The 26108-nt window shown below is 48.0% G+C and overlaps 2 protein-coding genes, 1 long non-coding RNA gene and 3 other non-coding genes across 8 annotated transcripts in view; 3 read left to right on the forward strand and 3 right to left on the reverse strand.

Moving 5' to 3' along the window:
• Window positions 1-6115, reverse strand: LOC122222450 (SNRPN upstream reading frame protein-like). Its single transcript, XM_042942963.1, is given in 6 exon segments — window positions 1-1266; window positions 1269-1295; window positions 1298-1426; window positions 2044-2166; window positions 5649-5773; window positions 6002-6115. Coding segments are annotated over 3 exon segments (186 nt in total). The 5' UTR covers window positions 1350-1426; window positions 2044-2166; window positions 5649-5773; window positions 6002-6115; the 3' UTR covers window positions 1-1159.
• Window positions 2448-2537, forward strand: TRNAY-GUA. Its single transcript is given in 2 exon segments — window positions 2448-2484; window positions 2502-2537. It is a non-coding gene; the product is annotated as a tRNA-Tyr (tRNA).
• The window catches only part of LOC122222453, a 27416-nt gene continuing 4983 nt past the window's right edge, over window positions 3676-26108 (forward strand). The window contains exons 1-4 of one of the 3 annotated variants that reach the window (XR_006203764.1): window positions 3676-4366; window positions 4756-4825; window positions 5517-5629; window positions 6235-6642. This is a non-coding gene — a long non-coding RNA (uncharacterized LOC122222453). Of the gene's footprint in view, window positions 4367-4755; window positions 4826-5516; window positions 5630-6234; window positions 6643-8345; window positions 8532-26108 lie in introns of those variants that run through there. The other 2 variants (XR_006203762.1, XR_006203763.1) reach the window with 2 other exon arrangements.
• Window positions 6617-6780, reverse strand: LOC122223328. The gene has a single exon (XR_006204207.1). It is a non-coding gene; the product is annotated as a U1 spliceosomal RNA (small nuclear RNA).
• LOC122223339 lies at window positions 13254-13417 on the forward strand. Its single transcript, XR_006204216.1, has one exon. It is a non-coding gene; the product is annotated as a U1 spliceosomal RNA (small nuclear RNA).
• SNX6 (sorting nexin 6) overlaps window positions 15756-26108 on the reverse strand; it is a 60063-nt gene continuing 49710 nt past the window's right edge. The window contains exons 12-14 of the mRNA XM_042942956.1: window positions 24123-24282; window positions 23950-24035; window positions 15756-16502 (exon numbers count right to left, since the gene is read on the reverse strand). Of these exons, the coding sequence (XP_042798890.1) occupies window positions 16449-16502; window positions 23950-24035; window positions 24123-24282 (300 nt within the window). The 3' untranslated portion in view covers window positions 15756-16448. The remainder of the gene's footprint in view (window positions 16503-23949; window positions 24036-24122; window positions 24283-26108) is intronic.

Raw genomic sequence — 26108 nt, forward strand, 5'->3', positions numbered from 1 at the left:
AGACAGTAAGTAAAGTGGTGAAAAAAGATGTCATTCAGTGACTACTGACAGTAGGGGAAAGAGCTGAGCTCCAATCCGATTTGTGCGGAGGTGATTTGGGCGTTTTCCCGGAAGAATGAGAGGAAGCGGGCTCAGCCCAGTCAGAGAAGTGAAAGGTTACAAAGGGTAGTTCGGTGTAACTGCTGTTAGGCGGTTGTGTTTGCTAGCTGGCAGTTACTGAACTGAGGATGCTCTCCTCCCACAGACCGGGAGATAGGCCCTACTTCCTTCCCCGATCACATTTCAAAGTCCTTGAGATGGGAGGGACCCTTCAGAGTTGTAAGAGATCCACATTCGCAATCGCAAGCCCTTTTCAATAAATGCCCTATTTACAACACAGGCTGGGGGCCTGTGTCAGGTGTTTAACTTCCTCAGGCTGGGAGTCAAACTTAGGGACAGAACCTTGTGCTGCTAGAAGCTATGCTAGAGTCTGGTCAAGTCTCAGTGCAGGAAACAGTCTGGGTGGGCCCTTATGTGTTCAGAGTTCTGCAGCTCTCAGCCTAAGAAAGTCTCTGGTGATGAAACAAGATAACCCGGCACTTCCCCCTGGCTGAACCCTGGCTCCTGGACCCTCCTTTTATATTCTGTTCTCTTTGATGACATTGTTTGCCCATTCAACAACTGTTTGTTGTTGTGCCAGACACTTTGAGGAACTGGTAACAAAAAGGCCTCTTGGCGTTCATGTTTTGTAGAAGGGGCAGAGGGAGTGGGAGAAAATCAACAATGGACACAATAGGTAAATTAATTAGTGTGTTAGCTGTTAGTGGGTGCTCAGAAGAGGTTACACGAGAAGGTGCTATGCTTCAAGCAAAGACTTGAAGGAGGTGAGGGAGGCAATCACGGAGGGGGCAGGGGTCCAGGAAGCATCCCCGGCACAAAGGTCGGCTAGCGCAAAGGCCCAGGTAGGACTGTGTGTGGAGAATAGCAAGGAGGCCCTGCGTCCAGCGCAAAACTGAAGAGTTGTACAAAATTAAGTCAGAGAGGTGACTAGGTTGGAGATAAGATCATGAGGGTCTTGTAGATCATTGTAAGAGGTCCCACACCATCACCACCCCCGCTCCCCATGGATAATATTTTTACTTCACTTGGAAATCAGCTACCTAGATGTTCCAATACCACTTTAACCACCTCTTGGCATCTCGGCTGAGAATGCCTGTCTCAGTTCCGCCTGGAAATCGACCACAGGTACTTGCTGCTGCTGCCGCCGTCTCCTTGGGTACAGGTGACGCTCTTGACTTGGACTTCCATCTCTGGGAGTGTTTTTCTGTAGTCCGTCTCAGGTGTAAGTGGTCCCTGGCTGGGTCCATCATGCTGCTGGCTGCTCCTCAGAACAGACCATCAGGCATCTCCGGAGACCACTCCGCTCTGCGCAGATCATTGTAACACTCTAAATGTGAGTGAACCAAAAGTTTTTGTTTTGTTTAGTGTTTGAAGTAAGGTCTACATCGGGGTCCCGGCTGGTTCAGTGGGTGCGGCATGCGACTCTTGATCTTGGGGTCGTGAGTTGGAGACCCAAGATGGGTGTAGAGGTTACTTAAAAATAAAATCTTAAGAAGAAGGAACACACACACACACACACACACACACACACACACACACACACAGCATCCAATGCGGGGCCCCGAACTCACAACCTCAAGATCAAGAGTCAAATGCTCTACTGACTGAGCCAGCCAGGCAACCTCAAGCTGGGAGGTTTTGAGCAGAGGAGTGCCTTGATCTGAGTCCTCCGCCTCCCACTCCGCTTGGCACCCAAAATAATAATTACCATTATAATTATTATTATCGTTGTTAATAAAAAATAAGAAATCAGGCTGTTAAGGACAAAAGCAGGGAAATCAGTCAGTTAGTTCAGGAGGCTTGCATAATCCAGGCAAGACGATATTGCCTTCGTATGGTGGCATAATCTGCCACACCAAAAAAATGTCATTTTGGCCTAAGGATTATTTTGAACTAAAGGCATTTAAAAACCAGCAGGTGGTTAGGCGGTTCGCAGCCGCCTACCTAGTGCCCATCCCAGTGGGTTCTCCTCCGCTCCTCCGCGAGGCCACCCCCGCACAACCAACACGCGAGCTTCACCGACGCCCCTCCTCGCCACTGCCGCCACGGACCGCTTGTAGTCCCCACCTGTAGAAAGGAGCGCCGGGAGGGGAAATGCAACAGGCGAGAGCCCCGGCCCAGGCATCTTGACAATCGCGACCCGGGAGGCTGGGGCCACCGGCCGGGCAGCCGCCAAACGCAGGGGATATGCTCCCTCTGCCCGGAAAGGGGCGCTGGGGCGGCGTCGGCCCTGCTCTTTTCTAAAGGGCCTTCCAACCACGCCAAGGCATGCCGGACCTCCGGCTTGCCAGTGTGGTGGCCTCCGTCATTTCAAGAAGAAGCAATGACCCGGGCCTGTCAGCGTGCACCCTTCGATAGCTCAGCTGGTAGAGCGGAGGACTGTAGGCTGGATACGTGTGGGCATCCTTAGGTCGCTGGTTCGATTCCGGCTCGAAGGAAGTGCCTGACGCTTTTGCGCCACGGGGCGGGGGGCACCGCCCCCCCAGCGCCCCGCCCCAACTCTGCCCCGCCCGGGCACCTGCAGCCTCGCGGCAGCCCCTCTCCCACAGGCCAAAGTCAGTAAGTAAAACCTTTACGGAACACCTGCCTACGTCTGCTCGTGTGCTGCCGCCAGGGAACACACCTGCGCCTTCTTCCCGCAGTTTACCTGCACGTGCCCGTGGACGCTCCACGTCCCCGCCGCTCCTGCCTTGTCTCAGCCCCACGCCGTCCCGCGCCCTTCCCCACTTGTATTCGCCCACTGCTCCCGCTCCAGACAAACGCGTGGGCAAAGAGGTTCTGCCCTCGGCAAGCCCTCGAGGCTGACAAGCGTACAGGTCGTCACACGGGTCGGGAACAACCATGGCGTCCTTCATGAAAACTCCCCCTCCTCGATCTCCTGCCTTTGCCTCCGAGGACGGTCGCTGCGTCGGTCGCTCCCAGTTGCAGTCTCTCTGTCTCCTCCTTCCCTGTTTCTCATAGGGTCTATAAATACACAGCTCTACCGAGACAGAAAACCCTCTTCCCCGACCAGCTTAATCTACTTGTGGGACAGAACTGTCACTCTGAGGTTTTCCAAGCCATCGCCAATTGTGCGCTTGCATCGAAGCTGACACTGGCAGAAACGAAATGCAGCAGGGCCCCCCTCATGGGCCTTGCCAGTCGTGACGAGAACTTCAGCGGCCCCTTCAGGTTTCTTGTCAGTCTGAGGACAGGGCGGTGGTCCGGGTACACTTCCGTTTTCCCGTGCCTTCGCACCTGTTCTTGTAGCCACGGATGGCGGGGCTGGGGGCGCTCCCGCTGAGAGGGCAGTGATTACTCACACTCTGTGCACGGGTGGTAAATCCACCCGTACCGATTCTCCCGCTACATCGGACGGAGGGAGAGGGAGATGGATGAAATATTTCTATCTTACCCGCTTTCCGGCCACGGACCGACCGGACCGCTGGGGTCTCCACCTGTATGCAGAAAGGGGCGGGGGCGAGCGGGGGTGGGGGTGGGGTGGGGTGGAGTGTGGCGGCAAAACGCAGACTTAAGAGTCATCGGGGCGCAGAAGAGTGGGAGTAGGGGTGGAGTGAGACGGGGGCAGCTGTCGTCACAGTCGGTCGGTCGGGCGCACAAATTCACGTCCTTACTTACACAGGCAGCTGGCCTGTGGGTTCTGACCAGCTGGCTGACTTAGCGCTGGGCCCTTAAGGCTAAATTGGCAGGGCCTGAAGAGGGAGACACTGAGGGCCTGTCAGAGAGCACCCACCCAGGAGAAAACGGGCTTCATCCTGGGGACAGAGCCAGGTTGTTGGGGCTGCGGGTGGGTGCAGAGAAGAACGCCAGGGAAAGGTCCTTGTTCTCTTCCCTCCTGTGGGAAGGAAACTCCAGAGACTCAAAGTACAGTTGGAGAGCATCACAGAGGGGGCTGGCAGCGGAACCGCACCGGGAGTGTGGCTCTCTGAGGCCTCAGGGACCCGGCTACTGCCATCCCTGACCTCTGAGACCACAAGCGCCTTTTGGGTTTTAGTTCTGCCTCCCAAACTGGAGACTGTGTTTCCCCCGGCCCCCCGCCCTTCCTCTTGGTTCGCTCCCCAGCCCAGTCTCAGTCCTACTGTCCCACTGCCTCCACGGGTTCAGGAGGCCCTGCCTTTGAAGTCCAACAGTTGACCTTCGGGAAGCCACAGAGAGACCCCAGCCTCTAATGTCACCATCTACAGGCAGAGACCAGCAGACAGGCACCAAAGATAAAACCTCAACCACCTTCACTGGATGTGCCTGCCCCCCCTGATGAGATGTGGAGGTGTGGAATCCCTGGGGACCTAGCTTTGGCGCTTTGGGGGAATAGCAGGGTGAGGGGTGGAGGGGGGAGGTGGGTTTTGGCATCCAGCAAATGCAAGAGTGGGCCCTAGCATGGCCGACGCTTCCTGCCCGGGGTGTCATGGGGAGTAGCCGGGTGCTTCCAAGGTACGGCCCCACATCCTTGCAGGCACAGCAGTGCCTGCCACCCAGTCAGGCAGTGGCGACACAGTCAAGGGAAGGCCACGTAGATGTGACCTGTTGCGCCTCTGTGGGACTTTCACTGGGTGGGTGGGTGGGCACACACCCGAGGGGATGTTAAAATACATGGAGCCAGGGCAAGGAGTCCAACCCCCGCACTGGTGTTCTCTTCTCCCCCGCCTTTGACTCCAGTGCCTCTCCAGGAAGTCCAAAGCACCTTGACCTGTTTCAGGAAGTAACCACCTCCCTCAAAGGAATCCAGGTCGGTGCGCACAGGAGGGTCAAAGGAGCCAGGCCACCAGACTGGCCGACACGGCTGGGTATCAATCGGCCTCATCATGCCCTGAAACATGGAGCTGTGCCAAAAAGTAAAGCAATGTGCCACTGATGTGGACATGTCAAGCACACAAGAGCCATTTTGAAAGGGCTCCCACTGGCCAAATCGAGATCATGATAATAATCGATCATAGGGGCGCCTGGGTGGCTGACTTCGGCTCAGGTTATGATCTCACGGTCCGTGAGTTCAAGCCCCATGTCAGGCTCTGTGCTGACAGCTCAGAGCCTGGAGCCTGTTTCAGATTCTGTGTCTCCCTCTCTCTCTGCCCCTCCCCTGTTCATGCTCTGTCTCTCTCTGCCTCAAAAATAAATAAACGTTAAAAAAAATTTTTTTTAAATAAAATAAAAAATGATCATAATCCGTGGAGTAAAACAGGTGCAGGGCCTAAATGCAATCACACATCAGTATCCGTGAACGCTAAGCACCACCGGATCTTGGCCTCCAGATACACAAAATGGAGAAAAAAAAAAAAAAAAAAAAAGGAACCAGGGCTCCTTGGAGACCCACCTAGCCACTTCTTTGGGTTTTCATGTTACTATGGGGTCTCCCACGTACATGGAAAAAATCTGTATGCTTTCCTTCTGATATTCTGTTTTGCGTCCAATTTAATTCTCAGGCCCTGCTGGAGACCCTAACAGGGTAAAAGTAAAGTTCGGTCTCCCCTACACCTTGAACCAGAGTGAAGCATGATGGAAGAACAGAAGAGGAAGGCATGGGAGAAAAACTAAGGTGCATACCCCTGACTTACCTTTTTCTGATGGTTTGTAAAATGATCCCATTCTCTTCTAAAGTGAGAAGGGGCTGAACCAGGCTAGGTTGGAGGCCGATGGGGTAGACTGGTGGGTGGATCCTCACAAACTGTGAGATCGTGACCTGAGCCGAAATCAAGAGTCGGGATGCTTGACTGGACTGAGCCACCCACTGGACTGAGCCACCCAGGCGCCCCAGAAACGTTTTTTTGTTTTTTCTAACCCCGCGATCTATAAGTCAATTAATGAAGTATGTACTAGAAGCCTATTATGCTGCCATGCACTGTTGTAGCCAAGTATGAATGGAGCAATCAACAAAATAGACAAGAATCTCTGGCCTCGTGGAACTTACCTCTCAGGGGGTATAGGTAGAAAACTAAAATGCAGGGGTCTTGGGTGGCTCAGTCCGCTAAGCGTGGGGTTGGGCTCAGGTCTTGAACTCACGGTTGGTGAGTTCGAGGCACGGATCTGGCTCTGTGCTGACAGTTCAGAGCCTGGAACCTGCTTCAGATTCTGGGGCTCCCTCTTTGTCCCTCTGCTCCTTTCCCGCTCACGCTCGCTATCTCGAAAACCAAACACTAAAAGTTTTTCAGAAAAAAGACAAAGCTAATACCGTCTCGGGAATCAACTGGGAATCCTGTACTACATAAGCGGCTGCTTCTAGTTCGGCGGATTCTGTGAAAATAAGGTCTATGTAAAACGTTGCTGCGTTCCGCGCTCGTAATCAGCCAGCCCCCCGCGGGATCAGGCGTTGCTGAAACTGTCGGCCCAAGAGCACGCGTTAAAAGCGCTTTAAGAAAACAAGTAACGCGAGAAAGGAGACAAAGAAAAAAAGAAAAACAAGCCCAAAACACTGCTGTCTGGGCGCCGTAAACGCCAGCTGCGGGGAACTGAACGCCCAAAAGTTCCCTCCTACGCCCAACGCGAGGAAGAAAAGCTACCGCTGTTTTTTGTCAACCCAGATAACCAGGGGAAAGCGCGAACGCAGTCCCCCACTACCACAAATTATGCAGTCGAGTTTCCCACATTTGGGGAAATCGCAGGGGTCAGCACATCCGGAGTGCAATGGATAAGCCTCGCCCTGGGAAAACCACCTTCGTGATCATGGTATCTCCCCTGCCAGGTAAGTATGAGTTGCTCGACCCGCCTCGACCCACACCCTCGCGCTCGCCACACTTCTTACACACGGTCACTTGCCTCACGCGGCTTCCGCGCCCCGGATGCCCGCAGCCCCCCCTCAGCTCCAACCTCTCCCGTCCGCAAAACAACTGCGGGCGCCTTTGCCTAGCCCCCACGCGGGACGTGCGCGCCCAGGCGGTCCGGGACCGGCAGCCAATGCGCGCATGCTCATCTACATACGCCACGCCCTGTCGCCCGAGTGGGCGGAGGAACTTCACACCCTTGGGGGACGAAAGTAGAAGAACCGGGGGAGCCTGGCTGTGATTCTTCCAGTTAAAATGAACATTAGTTTGTAGTTCTCTTATTTATTTTATTTATTTGTTTTTTAATTATGACGTGGATTCATGAGCAGATGGCTAAGAAAGGTTTCTCCAGACGTTTCAGTGCAAAAAGGTGTTGGTATTATACGTAGCACCAGCACAGCACCCGGTGGGCAGGCAGAAAGAGCTGCACTGGGCTTGTGAGGAGTGACTTGATGATATATTTTTAAATTTGTGGAGGGAGGGGGGATAGAGATAAAGTAAGTTTCCAAGGAATTTTGAAGCAAGGCTTTCAGGACCCTGAGGGGCTAGCTGCTGTCATGGTAAGGTTGCTTTTAGTTTTTAACGAAATATAAACATTAAGGCACTACGGCAGCCGTGAGCTCCTTGAGGAAGGTCACGCTCTGCATGTTTCAGCTCTCCATCAGTGGGCTGCAAGCTGTAAGGAGATCTAGTTTAAGCTACGTTTCTCTTGCCTTTGTTTCCCTCATCAATCTGTACACCCATGTGGGGCTAGAACTCTTCACTCAGAGCCCCATGGTCTACCAACTGAGCCAGCCAGGCACTGCACAGCAGTTTGCAGTTTGCAGTTTGCAGTTTGCAGTTGGATTGAGGGGTTTGATTTTGTCACCGTTTTTTTTCTAACATTTTCCCCACTGAGAAATCACAGTCTTTGCAAAGGCTGGTGAGCCCTTGTTTGGGTTTTCTAGTTTGTTTACTTTTTTCTTTGGCTGACCTTGTGGCCTCCAGGAGGTTAGGACAGGGTTGCTTGACTTGTGGATTCGCTTTAGGTATGACACATCGACTGTGTTAAGTGGGGGGGGGGGGGGGGGGGGGGGGGGGAGAAAAAAGCCCCCAAATATATGTAGTATGCTACCGTTTGTGTAGGAAAAGTGTGAAAACAAGAAAATTATACAGTCTTGCCAAAAGAAACAGAAGACTAGGGACACCTGGGTGTCTGACTCTTGACTTCAGGTCAGGTCAGGTCAGGATCCCAGGGTCGTGGGCTGGGCACTGAGTGTGGAGCTTGCTTAAGATTCTCTCTCTCCCCCTCTGCCCCTCTCCCCTTCTCCCAGACTAGCACTCTCTAAATAGATAAATGATGAAATTGCCTGGGGTGGGGCCGGGGGGGGGGGGGGGGGGGAGGGGAGTGGAAGGAGAGAGTGATGCTTTTCTGAGTACACCTGAGTACACCTTTCTCTGTAATTTTGACTTTTGGAATTCTATTAATATTTTACATATATTTTTAAATCACAGGGGGAACATCCCTAACGTTGAACATAAGCATAACTGAACCTAGCGATCTGAGATGAATAATGTAGCCACACTGGAAGAAAAAAAAATAACCAACTGAAATGACTTTTGGGCGCAGTACATCGACTATAAACATCTTCAAGTCCAAAGACGAGAACTGCAAACACATACTGAACTGTCCCATAGTAGGTTTGTATTTCATAGCTGTATGGTCGTAACAGTTCTGTAACAACGTTGTGTATATTGTAGGATTGAGCTAATGACTAAATGGATGTTGGGAGTCAAGGTTCTTACTGTTGGAGAAAGGAGATACAAACAAATATGGAATGATGGTCCGCCTGGGTGGCTCAGTCTGTTGAGCATCCGACTCTTGATTTCAGCTCAGGTCATGATCTCACAGTTCATGAGTTTGGGCCCTCCGTCGGGCTCTGTGCTGATGGCTCAGAGCCTGGAGCCTGCTTCAGATTCTGTCTGTCTGTCTGTCTCTCTCTCTCTGCCCCTGCTCATGCTCTGTCTCTCTTGCTCTCAAAAATAAATAAACATTTGGGGCGCCTGGGTGGCTTAGTCGGTTAAGCGCCTGACTTTCGCTCAGGTCACAATCTCGCAGTTCATGGGTTCAAGCCCCACATCGGGCTCTGCGCTGACAGCTCGGAGCCTGGAGCCTGCTTTGAATTGATTCTGTGTCTCCCTTTCTCTCTGCCCCTCCCCTGCTCATGCGCGCGCTCGCGCGCGCTCTCTCTCTCTCTCTCACAAAAATAAACATTTAAATAAATAAACATTAAAAACAAAAACAAAAACACGGGGTGCCTGGGTGGCTTAGTCGGTTAGTTGGTTAAGCGTTCAACTTCAGCTCAGGTCATGATCTCACGGTTTGTGAGTTCGAGCCCCTCATCAGGCTCTGTGCTGACAGCTCGGAGCCTGGAGCCTGTTTATTCTGTGTCTCCCTCTCTCTCTCTCTCTGTCCCTCCCCTGCTTGTGATCGGTCTCTCTCTCTCTCTCAAAAATAAATAAATGTTAAAAAAATTAAAGCAAGCAAACAAACAAATATGGAATGGTGGAGGGCAAGGAGGACCCACTTGCATAAAATTGAGAGTTGGAATTTAAGGTACTGGTGTGGGCTCATTATTTATTTTTTTAATTTTTTTTTTTTTTTAAGGGAGAGAAGGAGCGAGTGGGGGAGAGGGCATAGAGAGAGGGAGAGAGAATTTTCTTTAAGTTTATTAATTTATTTTGAGAGGGGGGAGAGGGGCAGAGACAGAGGCAGAGAGAATCTTAAGCAGGTTCCACACCTAGCAGGGAGCCGGAGGCAGGGCTCAATATCATGACCCCAAGGTTATGACCTGAGCCAAAATCAAGAGACGGATGCTTAACCAACTGAACCACCCACGTAGCTGTCCCTGGGCTCATTGCTTTTAATCTACATCTGTAGATAGGTGTTAGGAAATACACGTATTCTCTACCTCTATCCACTGAAGGGGCCTAGAGGCAAAGACAGTAGCATTAGACATAACTACCGCCTTGATCTTGCTTCCTTTCTTTTTCTTTTTTCTTTTTTTCTTTTCTTTCTGTCTCCTCCTCCTCCTCCTTCTCCTCCTCCTCCTCCTCCTTCTCTTAACGTTTATTTGTTTAACGTTTATTTGTTTTTGAGACAATGCGTGAGCGGGGGAGGGGCAGAGAGAGGGGGCCTAGGATCCAAAGCGGGCCGAACTCACCAACCGAACCCGTGAGATCACGACCTGAGCCAAAGTCGGCCGCCCAACCGACTGCGCCACGCAGGCGCCCCTTGATCTTGTTTTCTAAAACCACTCCCCACTAAAAAGAACCAGGCCTCTTTGGAGAAATAGATAATTTTCACGAGCCAAGACAGATACATAATGGCCCTGGAACATCTTGTGCCAGAAGACACGGAAATGCTCCAAAAATGTTATGGACATGTCCAAAGGACACAGTAGGCACCCTGAAGGGGTTTTTATAGGCCCGATCTGAGAACATTAGAACATCAAAATAAATTTCAAAACAGTTTTGGGTTACAAACAACTGAACAAAATAACAACCATGAGTTCGTATCGTTAGCACATAGGGAAGGAGGGAAAGTCCTACCTTACGATGCCAGCTGATAACTGAAGAATGAATGATGGAATTAGAAAACGGACGTTTGGCAATCATAACGCAAGAGCCACCAGTGGATGCTAAAAACTGTTGTGTTAAACAGGATATTCACATATCCTCAAATTATCTCCATACAAATCACTTAATAATTACAAAGGGAAAACTTGATGAACACCTCCAGTGGCCGACAGTTGCAGTGCTGGCTCCAGTACCCAGGTGCTTCTGCAACACCCCAGCCTACTGACTTTGGCCTTCGCTATGTGACTTGCTTTGGCTAATGGGACATTAGTAAATGGGATGCGAGCAGAAGGTTGAAAATCACTTGCTCATTAAGACTGGCTCTCACTTGCCTGTCCTGAGGCCACCATGAGAAGAAGCCTGGGTTAGCCCGTTGGAGGATGAAATCGCCGGAGTGAACGTGAACCGTGTCTGCCGAAGTCCCCTAGACCGACTAGGCCCCAGGTGACCTGCAGGCTGGCCGCCGCGGCTCCAGCGATCCCACTTGAGACCGGCAGAACTGCCCAGTGGAACCCAGCCAGAATCGCTGATCCACAGAATTGTGAGCAAGTGAAACGGTCATTATTTCCAATCACTAAGTTTTACGGCAATTTGTTACACAGAGACGGGTAACCGATACACCTCCTTAACTAAGTAGTCGATGTTAACCCCACCAGTAATAGAACAAACTGCCTTCACGTGCCTCCAAACGTGGTGCCCAGAGGAGGCCTGTATACATTTGCTAGGTCTGTCATAATAAAATACCACCAACTGGGTGGCTTAAAAAAAACAGAAGTGTATTCTCTCACAGTTCTGGAAGCTAGAGGTCCAAAAGCAAGGTGCCAGCAGGGCCATACTCTCTCTGAGGCTCTGAGTGGAATCGTCCCTCGTTACTCCCCAGCTTCCGGTGGTGACAAGCCAATCCTTGGCTCGCTTGTGGCTACATCGCTACACTCTCTGCTTCTGCCATCGCATGGTGTTCTGTCAGCGAGTCTCTTCACATTGCCGTCTTCCTCGCGTAAGGAAAACGGTCACATTGGATCAGGGCCCGCTCTAGTGACCTCACCTTCACTCGACTGTATCTGCAAAGATCAGATTTCCAAAGAAGGTCACAGTCCTAGGTACCAGGACTTAGGACTTCAACATATTTTTTTGGAGGGACACAAACCCACCCATAACAGACACGGTATCATTTACGTAGCCTTCGTGTCAAAAATGCATTCCTGAATGTACTTGCGAGGGAAGCCAGGACAACTCAAAAACTGAAGGACAGTCTCCAAAATGACTGGCCTGTAGTCTTCAAAAAGGCCTGCATAATGAAATGCAAAGAACTACCTGGGAACTATTTCAGATAAAGAGACATGACAACTGAATGCAACACATGATTTTGAATTTTCCTTTGCTATAAAGGACATTATTGGGACAATTGATGGAAGAGGGAATAACGTCTGTAGAGTAGTAAGATTGTATCAATGTTCATTTCTTGGTTTTGATAATTTTCCTGGGGTTAGGGAAGAGAACCATTTGTTTGTTTTGAGGAGTAATACACCCTAAGAAAGGAAACTTCCTGAAATAACGAACAATCAAAAACGTGGGCCACCTGGGTGCTCAGTCCCTTAAGAGAATGAGCCTTGGTCATGATCTCACGGTTGGGGGCGGGGAGGGGGCGGAGAGGGGGTTCGGTGCGCGTGGGTGGGGCGCCCCCCCCCCCCCCCCCCGCTGACAGCACGGAGCCTGCTTGGGATTCTCCCTCTCCCCTGCTCTCGCGCGTCCTCCCGCTCTCTCTCAAAATAAATTAAAAAACAAAAGAAAAGAAAAGTAAAGTAAAAGGATGTACAACACGTTAACTCGGATCTTGATGCTGCTAGAACCTCAGAGCAGTCTTTGCTGACCCAATAATCTCTAGTCCTGTCTCTTGCCTTGCTTTGCTCCAGGGACCCGATCACCCAGGAACACACAACACTTCAATCATTTTGCCCCTATCTGAAGAGGATATTTACCTTTACCTCCACTCGATCTCCGGAAAGAATCTTCTTGTACAGAAGAGGAAAAGACAAATCCGGGCAGGCTGAAAGAGGCAGCCGAACCCCACAGGATGAAAACGTGATATTTCCGTTCATTTGATTTTCGGAGACCATTCGACGCCCCTCCCCAGCCCACACATCTACTCTAGAGAATGGACGCCTTGTCCTGACTGACGCCCTCTGTTCAAATTTTCCTTTCGTTGTCGCAAGATTAGGTTACTACGTAATCCGAAAGGTCATACTGAGGATTAAGACAATTTCATGTTAAATTGGTGACAAAACTCTTAGTATTTAAGGTTGAGTTGATTCTCTGTTGCGTATTGCATGTAATTTTCGTTGCAAGGAAGGGGAGACTTAACCCACCGCCTCGGTGGGGCCTGCAACTTCTGGACGCCGCGGGACCCCGTCTTCTCGGGTCTCCCCTCCGGGTCCCGACTCCTCGCCGCCCTCCCCCCATCCTTCGCTCCAGGCACCGGCGGTCTGCCGGGACACTAGCACATCCGTTGTCCCAGAGCTGGAGCCGCGACGCTGGGAAGCGCGCGACAAGGCGTGGCGTATGTAGATGAACAAGCGCGCAGAGGCTGCCGGTCCCGGACCGCCTGGGCGCGCACGTCTGGCGTGGGGGCTAGGCAAGGCGCCCGCGGTTGTTTTGCGGCCGGGAGAGGTTGGAGCTGAGGGGGTGCTGCGGGCAACCGGGGCGCGGAAGCCGCGTGGGGCAAGTGACCGTGTGTAAGAAGCGTGGCGAGCGCGAGGGTGTGGGTCGAGGCGGGTCGAGCAACTCATACTTACCTGGCAGGGGAGATACCATGATCACGAAGGTGGTTTTCCCAGGGCGAGGCTTATCCATTGCACTCCGGATGTGCTGACCCCTGCGATTTCCCCAAATGTGGGAAACTCGACTGCATAATTTGTGGTAGTGGGGGACTGCGTTCGCGCTTTCCCCTGATTTTTCGTGGTCTGAATGGAAGAACCCGAGTTTCGCCCCGACAGCGCTGTTGTCGCTGCGTTATTTCTCGTGCTAACGGGTCCTGGGACGCCCAAAACAAGCCTGACCCAAAGTGGACGCGCGTTTCTCGGCTTTTACTTTGCTTTGTTTTGTTCTTTATCCTGTTTTCGCCGCTTATATCCCGCGTGCTGCGACAGCGCGGAGAAAGCTTTCCCGGTCGTCTGAGGACGTGGTGATACGCGGGCTCGTGCGAGTTTGCGGGGGCCCAGGAGACGGCGCAGAAGTACATCTGGGGTTCGTGGTTGCTTTCTTTTCTTTGTAAGTTCTGCGACACCTCGTTCCCCCCCCCCCCCCCACCCCCGCAGTGTCTCCTTGAAATCCAGCACCCTGTTCTGTTAACTTGTGCGTAGTGCCTCCCTTCGAAAAGGTCTGTTTGAGCTCAACTTCTGTAGTAGTTTACCACGGAATCTGTGTTGTAGGCGCTTTCCCAAACTAGGGGCAGAGGAGAACCTCGCCCAGTCTTTAAGCCTCACGGGCCTTAGCGGCCCGGGGACCCCCACTTTCTTTTGCAATTTCCTTTCTTTACCATCGTCCACCTTCACTGCCACCAACCCCGCCACCTTCACTCCTCCTGGGTCGTTCATTCCTACTGCTCCCGTCACTCTCTTCCTCTCAGAGCGTGCAGTAAAGACACCTGTGGGAGAAACCCTGTACTACTACCCAGTGCAGGGCTTTGTCTCTGTTACTGGGCGTCTTCCTCTTTCTCCTTTGTGTCCCCCAGGCACAAGATGGTCCCTAAATGTTTCGTAAATGCCACACCACGAGAATATTGAAACCAGTTTTTGGTTTGGTTTTGTTTTCCGGGGAACCAGCAGCTGAGCTGTGGAATACTTCCATTGTTCTGGAGGTACAAAGTAGCATCTTTCCTAAAGTATGCCCTTGAGGGAGTAACCTACACTCTTCACCTTCTTTGTGTGTTTTGTGACAAGGTCCTTGGATAGTGCGGCCAACTCATTTATGTGTGTTTTTGTTAAGCACCCTGCCCCGCACTAATATGTAACTTGCTGCTTCCACTCTACCCCCACCCCAACAGACACCGTAAACATGTAAACCAGGGACCAAGGGATGTACCTACCACTCTCCTACCCTTGCCCGGAATAAGGCCCCCTTGGTACAAACAAGCAGATTAGCTGATGGATAGGTGCAACACTGTATTACTGCCTTTTGCCCCGTACTTGCTGTTTCTTAGCATTTACACAGCACCTTCACATTTTCAAAGCACTGTACCAATGTTTATTAATCCTCACAACACCCCTGTGAGGTAGGTAGGTCAGTATGTCCTTTGTAGTAGAGAAACTGAGGCAGACAGAGGTCAAGCGAACCAAACCTGCCTAGGCCACAAGGGCAGCCGGCGAAGGGAGTGCACCCGAGTCCCGAAGCCAGGGCTCTCTGTCCCGTTCACCCACTGGTGAGCATCGCGTGGGTGTCTTCTCACCAGTGAAGGGGACACACAGGAGGACCAAACACACAGATTTCTCAGGCAACCGGGGGGGGGGGGGGGGTAGTACAAACGACATCAGGGAATAACCAGGGAACGACGCCAGTGAAAGAGAGAAACGTGAACCAGCACACCAGTAAGGCAAGAGAACATGCTGGAGAGCAAGGCTGGGATCATGGTGACTACTCAGAAGACCAGGGGTGGGGAAAATGTAAACGAGGAACCCACCTACAAGGTGACCAACCCAAATACCTGTGGCTTCCAACTGGAAGAAAAGTTAGACAGTGAAAAAAACCAAACCACACAATCGAATTTTAAATTAGAAATGACGCGGCGATAATTCACATTAAAAAGGCCAATCATATTTGTATGGTAACTAGTATCCTTTTTGGAGCCTTCCATTCCAAATATTCCAACTCCCCCCCCCCCCCCCCCCCCCCCCCCCCCCAGGGCTGTTCCTTACAGCACTCTTTCTCTCTCCATACCAATCTGTACACTAGTAGAACTATCAAGTGGCTCGATGGCGTGTCGCAGGGTTAACTGGCCCGGCTAGGGATGGAATTCAGGAAACCATCACAGACGGACCATTCTGCTGCCTCCTGTATTTTAGAAACAGCTGTTTCGAACCTGCCTCTGCCCAATTCCATCTTCTAGGAAAGGCTGAGAGCACACAGAGAAGCAGTTCATTCTTTCATAAGGGGATTGGTGAACCTGGTTCAACATGCCATTTTCAGAGAAAAAAGAGAAAAGACCTGCACTGTAAAGCATAACGAAGGAGTAGATTGATTATAGCTACTCCAAATTTTAGAGTGATACAATGACCACAGAGTTAAAAACTATCACTGTTACCACGGTTTATTTGACAATAGTCGGTTTAGTCTACAAGTTTAAGGCAAACATACTAATGCAGTTGCTTTTCATCAGAAATCATACTTATAAAGATTACATAAAGTCTGTCCCAAAACTTCTAAGAAATGTTCATTAATTAAAAATAAGTCTGATTAAGATGCTTTTACCAGGATACATGGATGAACTAAGGTGGCATACAATGTTTTTAAAAAAACAAAACAAAACATAACAAAAACACCAAGAGAAAACAAAAGGTAATGGCAACCTTTATCTTGTCTGAACAATGCATCTTTGAAAGGGTTAAACATCAGAAATTACTTAAAGGGAAATAAGATTGGCAGCCGTAAGGAACGCTATTCAGAAAATAAAGACGGTTACAGAGGCTACTTAAAAAAAGGACTGAACGCTGGGCTTCGGAAGAGGAGGAGCGCACGGTGATGGACAACCGTCCCAGGGAGCACACGGGGAGCTGCAGGAGGGCAGCGTTCCACCACACAGACGGACGGACCCGCAAAACCCGTGGACGGCACCGCTCCATCGCTTCTCAGAAAAAAAGGAGAGTAGATGCACTTGGTCAGCTGTTTCTTTTGTTTCCAGTGAGCAGTAAATGCCTAATCTCATTAAGAAAACAAAAATAAAATCTGAAGGAAGGCAGCCCTTTTTAACCAAAGGCGGAGTGTGGCTTATGTGTCTCCATTTAACACTGCCAAGCAGTTCTGCAGCAACTGTAGGTTACCCTAAAAAGGAAGGGAAAATAAATCATGAAGTGCAGACAGCCTGGAAGAGTTGCAGTGAAAATATAACAGCGCTGGGAATCCCGTAACTAACGCCACCTTTATTAAGACAACAGAACTCCGGAAACAGCTACTCACTATCCACACACGTACGGGTTTAAAGACATAAAACCGTATCATTTGTTTCACGTACAATGTTTTCCACACACCAGATTTCTTCAGGACATTTCCGTCTAGATCAGTATTATGGTTTTGAATTACTCGGCATGATTCTAATGAGGGATGAAACATGCCCTGTGTGTCCAAGTCAAACTACCGGACGTTTTGCAAGACCGGTTCTTATCACTTTCCTCTAGCCGTTAAAATCTGTGTATTAGAGTAGAGGTATATTAAATTATAACATACGCTTTCACGACTAAAGTAGTGAGTGATACCAGTTTTTATACACATAGCCGTAAGTTCCCGTACAACGGCAATCTGTAACATTCAGACAGACCTACGTACCCATTTGTAAAGCATGGGCGCTGGCATCCAAATTTAGACACGTGTCCGGACAAATGTAAGCATATATGGATTACACCGATAAATACATGGGGTAAAGGAAAACCTCTTCCTTCCAGTAAGTAGAAAGCCAACTAAAACGATGCGATCAGAAAAGTGACCGTCTGGCAGCCACCACAATAATCGACTGAGGCAAAAGTCATGAACGGTGGCTTTGAGCATAAGGCTGAAATGCCAATACCGTAGCCATTAGGTACGTAGGGCGATGGAAAATTTAAATTTCTGTTAATTAAAGTTAAATAAAAACTCAGTTTCTCAGTTGCACCACCCACATTTCAAGTGTAAGCGTTTGACGGCCACGTGTGGCTACTTAGTGGCTACCGTACCAGACAGTGCTGATGACAGAATACTTCCATCATCACACAAAATTCTATGGGACAGTGCTGGGTAAGCGATGGGGTATTTACACAGTCCCAAGTATCTCCCCACAGAATACTTCTTCATTTCAAAGTGTAGTAACTTGGCCACTGAGAAACCTGCAGACATCATCACTTGAACCAAATGATCAAAGTCAGACATTGCCAGCGAGGCAACTCATCAACAGCATGTACCTCCTGAAAGGATGCAGCAACGAGAAGGTCCGAGCACCACTTCTGGGCGATTCCTGCCACAGGTGGGGAATCTAAACTCAATAACTAGACGAACCCAAAGCGAGGGACATTTTACAGACCTGTGCTTTTCAGTGTCCAATGTTATGAAATACAAAGACTCAGGAACTTTCCAGGTTCAGGAAGTCTAAAACAACACGTGCCGGGGGTGCGGGGCGGGGAGGGCACCTGGCTGGCCCAGTTGGTAGAGTGCGCGACTCTCGACTCTCTCGATCCTGGGGGTCTTGAATTCAAGCCCTACAGCGGGTGTAGAGCTCATCCCAATAAAAACGAAAAGTCACGCCTGGGTGGCTCTGTCGGTTAAGTGTCCGACTCTCGGTTTCTGCTCAGGTCACAATCTCACAGTCTCGGTTTCGTGAGTTGGAGCCCTCCCCCACCCCACCCTGACAGCGCCGGAGCCTGCCTTGGGATTTTCTCTCTCTCGCTCGCTCGCTCGCTCGCTCTGCCTCTCCCCTTCTCCCACGTGTGCGCTCGTGCTCTCTCTCGCTCGCTCTCTCAAAATAAATACATAAACTTAAAAAATAAATAAAAAGACCTGTGCGCCGAATGTCATGTATTATCTTGAGTATCCTTTTGCCACTAAAGACATTATTCATTATTAGACAACTGGTGGCATAAAAGTCTGTGGATTAGATAATTGTACTGTATCCATAGTAATTTCCTGATCTTTGTAATTGCTCCAAGTATTCAAGAGAATTATTTGGTGTTAGGAAATCGACACTGAAGTGTTTAAGAGCCAAGAGACTTCCTATCTGCAACCTAAATGGTTTAAGACAAAAACAGGTATGTATAAGGGTAGGGGTGTGGTGTGTGTGTGTACTGTGTAAAGAGGAAAAGTAAAGAGGGAGGGAGGAAGAGGGGGAGGGGAGGACAGAGCGAACATGACAATATGCACATTTGAGGACTCTAGTGACAACTATCCAGGGATTCTTTGTACTTTTCTTGCAACTTTACTGAGCGCCTGAAATTGGGTGACAATAAACATTTAAGAATTTCAAGTGCCCCAGTAACTGTCAATATTGTGCCAGTATAACGATGGAACTGTGACAGATGATTCTGAGCCTGTCTGTATTTCTGACATGATCTTCTTAAAGGTATATCCCTCCAGTGGGACTAAGTCCAAGGATACACATCCTGCACTTGACACACTGCCAAAGCCCTGCAGAAGGGTGTACCCTGGTCCACACTTACCCACCAGGCACGAGGACTCCACGCCCTCATAGGCAGCAGTAGCATCACCTTTTTTTTTTTTTTTTTTTTTTTTGGTCCGCTGCCTTTATCATACATTCTGTGCTTCATTAATAAAGTATCTGAGACTATCTTCAAGGACACAAAAGTGACCAAATGACCTAATTTTCTGTTATAACCAGGTTCCAATACATGGCAAGACATATCCCGGTTATAATGAATGAAATCCTAAGTAGTTTTAAACCATCTGGATGTAAATTTAACCAATGTCTAATCTCTTTGGAATAACTTATATGGATTCTGGGACCAAAATGGGACTTTGTTCAGATTTGCAAAATCATCAAGAAACCTCAGACGAGAGGGCAGGGTTTCTCAACCTCGGTGTTTGTTTTTTTTTTTTTTTTTTTAAGCTTTATTTATTATTTTTTTAAATGTTTATTTTATTTTATTTTTGAGAGAGAGAGAGACACACAGAGAGAGAGAGAGAGAGAGAGAGAGAGAGAGAGAGAGAGAAGAGAATCCCAAGCACGCTCCACGGTTATCAGTGCAGAGCTGGACACGGGGCTCGAACTCACAAACCCGTGAGATCATGACATGAGCGGAAACCAAGAGTCAGACGCTTAACTGACTGAGCCACCCAGGCGCCCCAAGTTTTGTTTATTAAAGTAATCTCTCTACACCCAACGTGGGGCTTGAACTGGCAACTCTGAGATCGAGAGTCACACGTTCTTCTGACTGAGCCAGCCAGGCACCACCCACCCTACCCCCCATTTAAAAAAAAAGTTTATTTTATCATTATTTTTAAAATTTATTATCATTTTCTTAGGTAGGTCAAGAGGCGGGTGCTTGACTGACTGAGCCACCCAGGCGCCCCTGAACGATTTTATTTTTAAAGTCATCTCTACACCCGACGTGGGGCTCGGACCTACAACCCTGAGAACACGAGTTGCACGCTCCACCGACTGAGCCATCCAGTCTCAGTGTCCCTCAGTCTCGGCACACTTGACGTATTTGGGGCTGTGGAATCCTTTCCAATGGGGGCTCTCCTGTGCCCTGTCAAAAGTTTAGCAGCATTCCTGCCCTCTGCGCCCTACATACCGGTCGTAAACCCACCCATCCTCCGTTGTGACTACCAGACACGTCTCCAGAAATTGCTAAATGTCTCCCGGGAGGCAAAACTGCCTCTAGTCGAGAGAGCCACTGGAGTAGAAGACCCATCAGAGAACACATTTCAGAAAGGACCTGAAAAGCACAGAAATCTGGAAACCAGAGGCTGACAACCATGTATATAGTAAGGGTCAGCAAACTCTCTGTAAAGGGCTTAGTAAACACATAGTAAACATTTTAGACTTTGAGAGACATGTGGTCTCTGTTTTGCTGTAGTATGAAAGCAACCACAGACAGGGCACAAAGGAACGAGCTTGGCTGTATTCCAGTAAAACTTCACTTACAGATGAAATCTAAATTTCACGTAATTATCACGTGTCATGAAATATTATTCTTTCGCCTTTTTTTAAAGAACCACTGAGGGGCACCTGGGTGGCTCAGTCGGTCAAGCGTCGTCCGACTCTCGATTTCGGCTCAGGTCATGATCTCACGGTTGGTCGTGAGATCAGCCCCGCCTGGGATTCTGCACTGGGCGTGGAGCCTGCTTAACATACTCTCTCTCCGGGACACCTGGGTGGCTCTTTCGGGTAGGTGTCTGACTCTTGGGTTTCGGCTCAGGTCATGGTCTGGCGGTTAGGGAGTTCAAGCCCTACATCGGGCTTCACGCTGACAGTGAGGAGCCTGCTTGGTGTTCGTTCTCTCTCTCTCTCTCTCTCTCTCTCTCTCTCTCTCCCTCTCTCCCTCTCTCCCTCTCTCCCTCTCTCTCTCCCTGTCTCTCTCTGCCCCTTCCCTGCTCGTGCTCTATCTCTCTCTCCCTCTCAAAAAACCAACGCCATTCTTGGCTCACAGGCTACACAAAAACAGGCAGACTGTAATTTGCTAATCCTTCCTTAAACCTATTAACAAAATCCTGAATAGATTTTATAACCTCCTTACAAAGAACAAACATGGTGAACATTAGAAACCAACACGGGTGCAGTAACAATAAATCGTGCCAACCTTATCGAAGTATTTTCTTTTGAGAGGGTGATTAGACCAGGAAATCCGTAATATATAGCTTCATTGTAATGAGGAATTGGATGCTTCTTGTATCCATCACAGATAAAAGGGAAACGGTTGATGATAGTATAAATGGGTGAATTCCTAGCTACCCAAATAACCATCACCAAAGAATACTCATTAATAACTTAATATCAATTAGTATAGAAAGAAAGGGAGGGAACTAAAAATTCAGCCTTTTTGGGTACCGTGCACTTATCCAATTAGATGAACCAATGTTGACTCCTTTGGTCCCAATCAATCTTTTTTTTTTTTTTTTTTTTTTTTTTTTTTTTATTTATTTTTGGGACAGAGAGAGACAGAGCATGAACGGGGGAGGGGCAGAGAGAGAGGGAGACACAGAATCGGAAACAGGCTCCAGGCTATCAGCACAGAGCCTGACGCGGGGCTCGAACTCACGGACCGCGAGATCGTGACCTGGCTGAAGTCGGACGCTTAACCGACTGCGCCACCGAGGCGCCCCCCAATCAATCTTTTAAAGTAAAACTTAGATGACGACATAAAAGGGAAGTTCATACAAACTACAAATGTCCATCACTTGGGAGTAATAACCACTCTCCTAGTCAACTACTATATGATCAAATCGAAGTTTCCAAAAGATCTCACGCTGGGCTGAAACTAGCAAGCTACAATTTGACAGACATAACTGTGGCCTGCAACTTCATTTTAAAAATTAAATGCTCCGTACATGAAACAGTTCTAGAGACCTGTTGCACGACGATGTGAATATACTTAACAAGGCTGAACCGTACACTTTAAAAGTGGGTAAGACGGTACATTTATGTGTTTTTTACCACAAAAATGAAAACTATTACTACAAAGAATTAAACACACAACTATAGGTTGGAGGCTCGAAAACAGACCAAGAAGGAGGAGGAGAAGGAGGAGAAGATGTGTGATTATAAGCCAAATCAAGCTGGTGTAAGATGGTGCTAAAAAAAACAAAACACAAAAGAACCAAAAAACAAAAAAACAAACCCTTATACGAAAAGCAAAAAGAAAAAGAAAAAAAAGAAAAAACACAAAAAACCCTTATGCCTCTAAAACTGCCGTAAGAAGAAACGTATACAATAATAAGTCCACGTATGGAAAGGTGTTTCCATTTCTGGGTGCAATATTGAAAAAAAAATTTTTAATGTTTATTTACTTTTTTTTTTTTTTTTTTTTGAGAGAAAGAGAGAGAGAGAGACATAGAGACGGAGAGAGACAGAGCACGAGCAGGGGAGGGGCAGAGAGAGAAAAGAGGGAGACACAGAATCCGAAGCAATTCCAGGCTCTGAGCTGTCAGCACAGAGCCCGACGTCGGGCTCGAACTCACGAACTGTGAGATCGTGAGATCGTGACCTGAGCCAAAGACAGAGGCCTACCCAACTGAGCCACCAAGGGGCCCCTGCATGCAATATTTGAAAACAGCAATGACCTAGTGTAATAATATAAAAAGCTTACTGAAATGTATGGGATAAAATATATTTAGCTCAAAGATGTCTAGCTTGTAGGAGAGAATATATTCAAATATTTGAGGGTAATATATCCAAATGTTTCTGTGGGAGAAATTAAATTCATTTTTCTTTCTTTTTTTAAAGCCAACCCATTTATTTTGAGAGTTTGAGAGAGACAGAGAGCGCGAGCGAGCGAGCGCACGAGCGGGGAGGGGCAGGGAGAGAGAGAACCCCAAGCAGACTCCACGCAGAGTTGGACGCAGGGCTCCTCCAGCTGACAAACTGTGAGACAGACCATGACCTGACCAAAACCAAGAGTCGGATCCTCAAACGACAGAGCCACCCAGGCATCCGTCAAATTTATCTTTCTTATTTCACATGACAAAACTCTGACCAATTTGTCAAAGTGACACACAAGCAGCTTTCTGTGCGTTATGGAGTGTCCCGAACGTCTTAGTAGAGTCTCAAGCTTTTTAATGACTTTCAAAGTGTAAATACTATAAATATATTAACAAAACAAAACAAAACACTAACAAGTTTATTTAAATTTCTTTAATACTTATAATTTGGGGAATTCTGAATATATTTTTACTTTCAGTCCTTCTGATTGAAGCCAGCAAATATTGAATTTTTAAAGAAGTTTTTATTAAAGATAGATTTATCTTTTTTAAGCAGTCAAAAATGATACTGGTTTCCATATTAGGTACTAGGGTCTTGCAGAGCTGACCGCTTAGAGAAATTGTACGTATTATTCTTGCTTGAATTAGATGATCTTTAAGTTCGCTGGCAATTCTAAGATTCTCTAGTTCTAACCTTATTAGAAGGCTTGGGCCAAGCTTTATCTTAACTACAAGAAAGGGCTGAATCTGGAGGAAACAAACACTATAAAAAACCCTGGGCGAAGGATATTTATTTACTAACATTAAATTATTCTGAAGTACTAAAATGATCTTCAAAAATTAGCATTCCAATTATAATTCATTCTAATCCAGGAATGGTTCTTCCAATATCCCTCCAGAAAGAAACTGTCATTAAAGGATTATTATCAATTCCATAACTGACTCCTTCCTTCCTCCCTGCCTTCCCCTCTTTCTTTTTTTTTAAGTAATCTCTACACCCAACACCCAACGTGGGGCTCAAACTCACATCCAGGAGATCAAGAGTCACATGCTCCACCGAATGAGCCGGCCAGGCACCCCATAATTCATTCATTCATTCATTCATTCATTCATTCATTCATTTCTTTCTTTTCTTTCTTTCTTTCTCTCTCTCTCTCTCTCCCTCCCTCCCTCCCTTTTCTTTTTAATGTGTATTTTTTTACTTTTGCGGGGGAAGGGCACAGAGGGGGGACAGAGGATCTGAAAGGGGGCCGCACAGCCTAACGTGGGACTTGAAACTCACCAATCGTGAGGACCCAGGTGTCCCAAGACTGACTCATTTCTAAATTATAAGTCACGTAAAATATTAAACCTTGACTATGACACTAACCTTTGCATGCTTCAGTTCTAACTCTGCCAGTTCCACTAAATTTTTTCTGAATGCGGCAACTCTTCTCGTCTTAAAATCTATAAGTTCTGTGAACAAAAGAAATTAGGATTAACTATTTAATTCACATAATAGTTGAAGGTATACCGTATAATTAAAGGTTAATATAACAGTACCTTGTTTTGCAGATTCAGATATTTTTTCAAATTTCTGACAACATAATTGTTGGGATGTCTCAGCCTGAAGAACATCTTTATTTTTCGCTCTTGCTTTATCCAGTGCTTTATTAGCATTTTCATAATCCACTAGTGACCTAGATCTTCGATAGAGGAGATCCTATACAACAGAATGCTTCACAGTAAGACACACTGCGTGTTTCGAACAGTTACGGGCAACCACCACCACCCCACTGCCCCCATCATCATCAGAGCTAACGCTTACGCCATGAAGATCACATGCCAGTCACCCTCCAAATGGCCTTTATAACAGCTTTACGGAGATGTAATTCACACACAGACAACTCGTTCCAAGTGCACAATTCACGGGTTTTTGGTGTGCTGGCAGAGTTGTATAACCATCACCACCATCAATTTTGGAGCATTTTTGTCGATCAAAAAGAAACCCCACATCCATCAGCAGTCATTCTTCATTTCCTCCTTGCCACCCCCCAACCCCCCCCCCCCCCCCCCCCCCCAACCCTAGACAACCGCTGATCTGCTTTCTGTCTCTATAGATTTGCCTATTCTGGGTGTGCCATGAAAACAAAAATGGAATCACGTAATATGTGGCCTTTTCTGTCTGGCTTTCTTCACACAGCATAAAGTTTCGAGTTCATTCATGTTATAACTGAATCAGTACTTCATTCCTCTTGACTGTTAAATAATATTTCGCCGTAAGGACAGACACACCACATGGATGTGTCCGTTCACCAGGGGAGAGACATTTGTTTCCACACTCTGCCTATTATGAATAATGCTGTTATGAACATTTGTGTATAAGTCTATGTGGGAACATGTCTTCCTTTCTCTTTCTATCTCATTACTTAGGGGTGGAATTGCTGGGTCACTTGGTAATTCTATGTTCAACCTTTTGAGAAACTGCCAGACTGTTTTCCAAAGTGGCTGCACCATTTTACATTTCTGCAGACGCTGTACGAGTGTCCCAATTTCTCCACATCCTTGGCAACACTTATCTTTTTGATTAAAGCCACCTGGTGGTGTGAAGTGGTATCATGCTGTGGTTTTACTTTATAAAGATTTAATTAATTATTGAAAGCAATTTTTAAAAAAGGTTTATTCACTTTTGAGAGAGACAGAGACAGAGCAGAAGCGGGGGAGGGCAGAGAGAATGGGAGACAGAATCTGAAGTAGGGTCCATGCTCTGAGCCGTCAGCACAGAGCCCGTTGCGGGGCTCGAATCCACAAACCATGAGACCATAACCTGAGCCAAAGTTGGACACCTAACCGAATGAGCCACCCAGGTGCCCCTTACTTATTAATTTTTTTTTTTTAAGTTCATTTGTTTTGGGAGAGAGAACAAGAGTGGGTGGGGCAGATAGGAGGAGAGAGAAAATCCCAAGTAGGCTCCACACTATCATCGTAGAGACTGATGTGGGGCTTGAGCTCATGAATCGTGGGTTCATGACCTGAGCCAAATACAAGAGTCAGACACTTATTCAACTGAGCCACCCAGGCACCACTAATGATTTTATGTTTTTTTTTTTTTTTTTTTTTTTTTTTTTTTTCAACGTTTTTTATTTATTTTTGGGACAGAGAGAGACAGAGCATGAACAGGGGAGGGGCAGAGAGAGAGGGAGACACAGAATCGGAAACAGGCTCCAGGCTCCGAGCCATCAGCCCAGAGCCCGACGCGGGGCTCGAACTCACAGACCGCGAGATCGTGACCTGGCTGAAGTCGGACGCTTAACCGACTGCGCCACCCAGGCGCCCCTGATTTTATGTTTTAAGTAATCTCTACACCCAATGTGGGGCTTGAACTCAAGACCCTGAGATCAAGAGTCACATGTGCTATAAACTAAGCCAGCCAGGTGCCCCAAGGCCTATTTATAATTTGATAAGGAATGAAAAGCTGGTGTACAAATCACCACTGACCACATGGGAATTTTCCGTACAATACATACCGATTCATAAATTAACACAAAA

Source organism: Panthera leo, chromosome B3, assembly GCF_018350215.1.
Source record: "Panthera leo isolate Ple1 chromosome B3, P.leo_Ple1_pat1.1, whole genome shotgun sequence".
NCBI classification, from domain to species: domain Eukaryota; kingdom Metazoa; phylum Chordata; class Mammalia; order Carnivora; family Felidae; genus Panthera; species Panthera leo.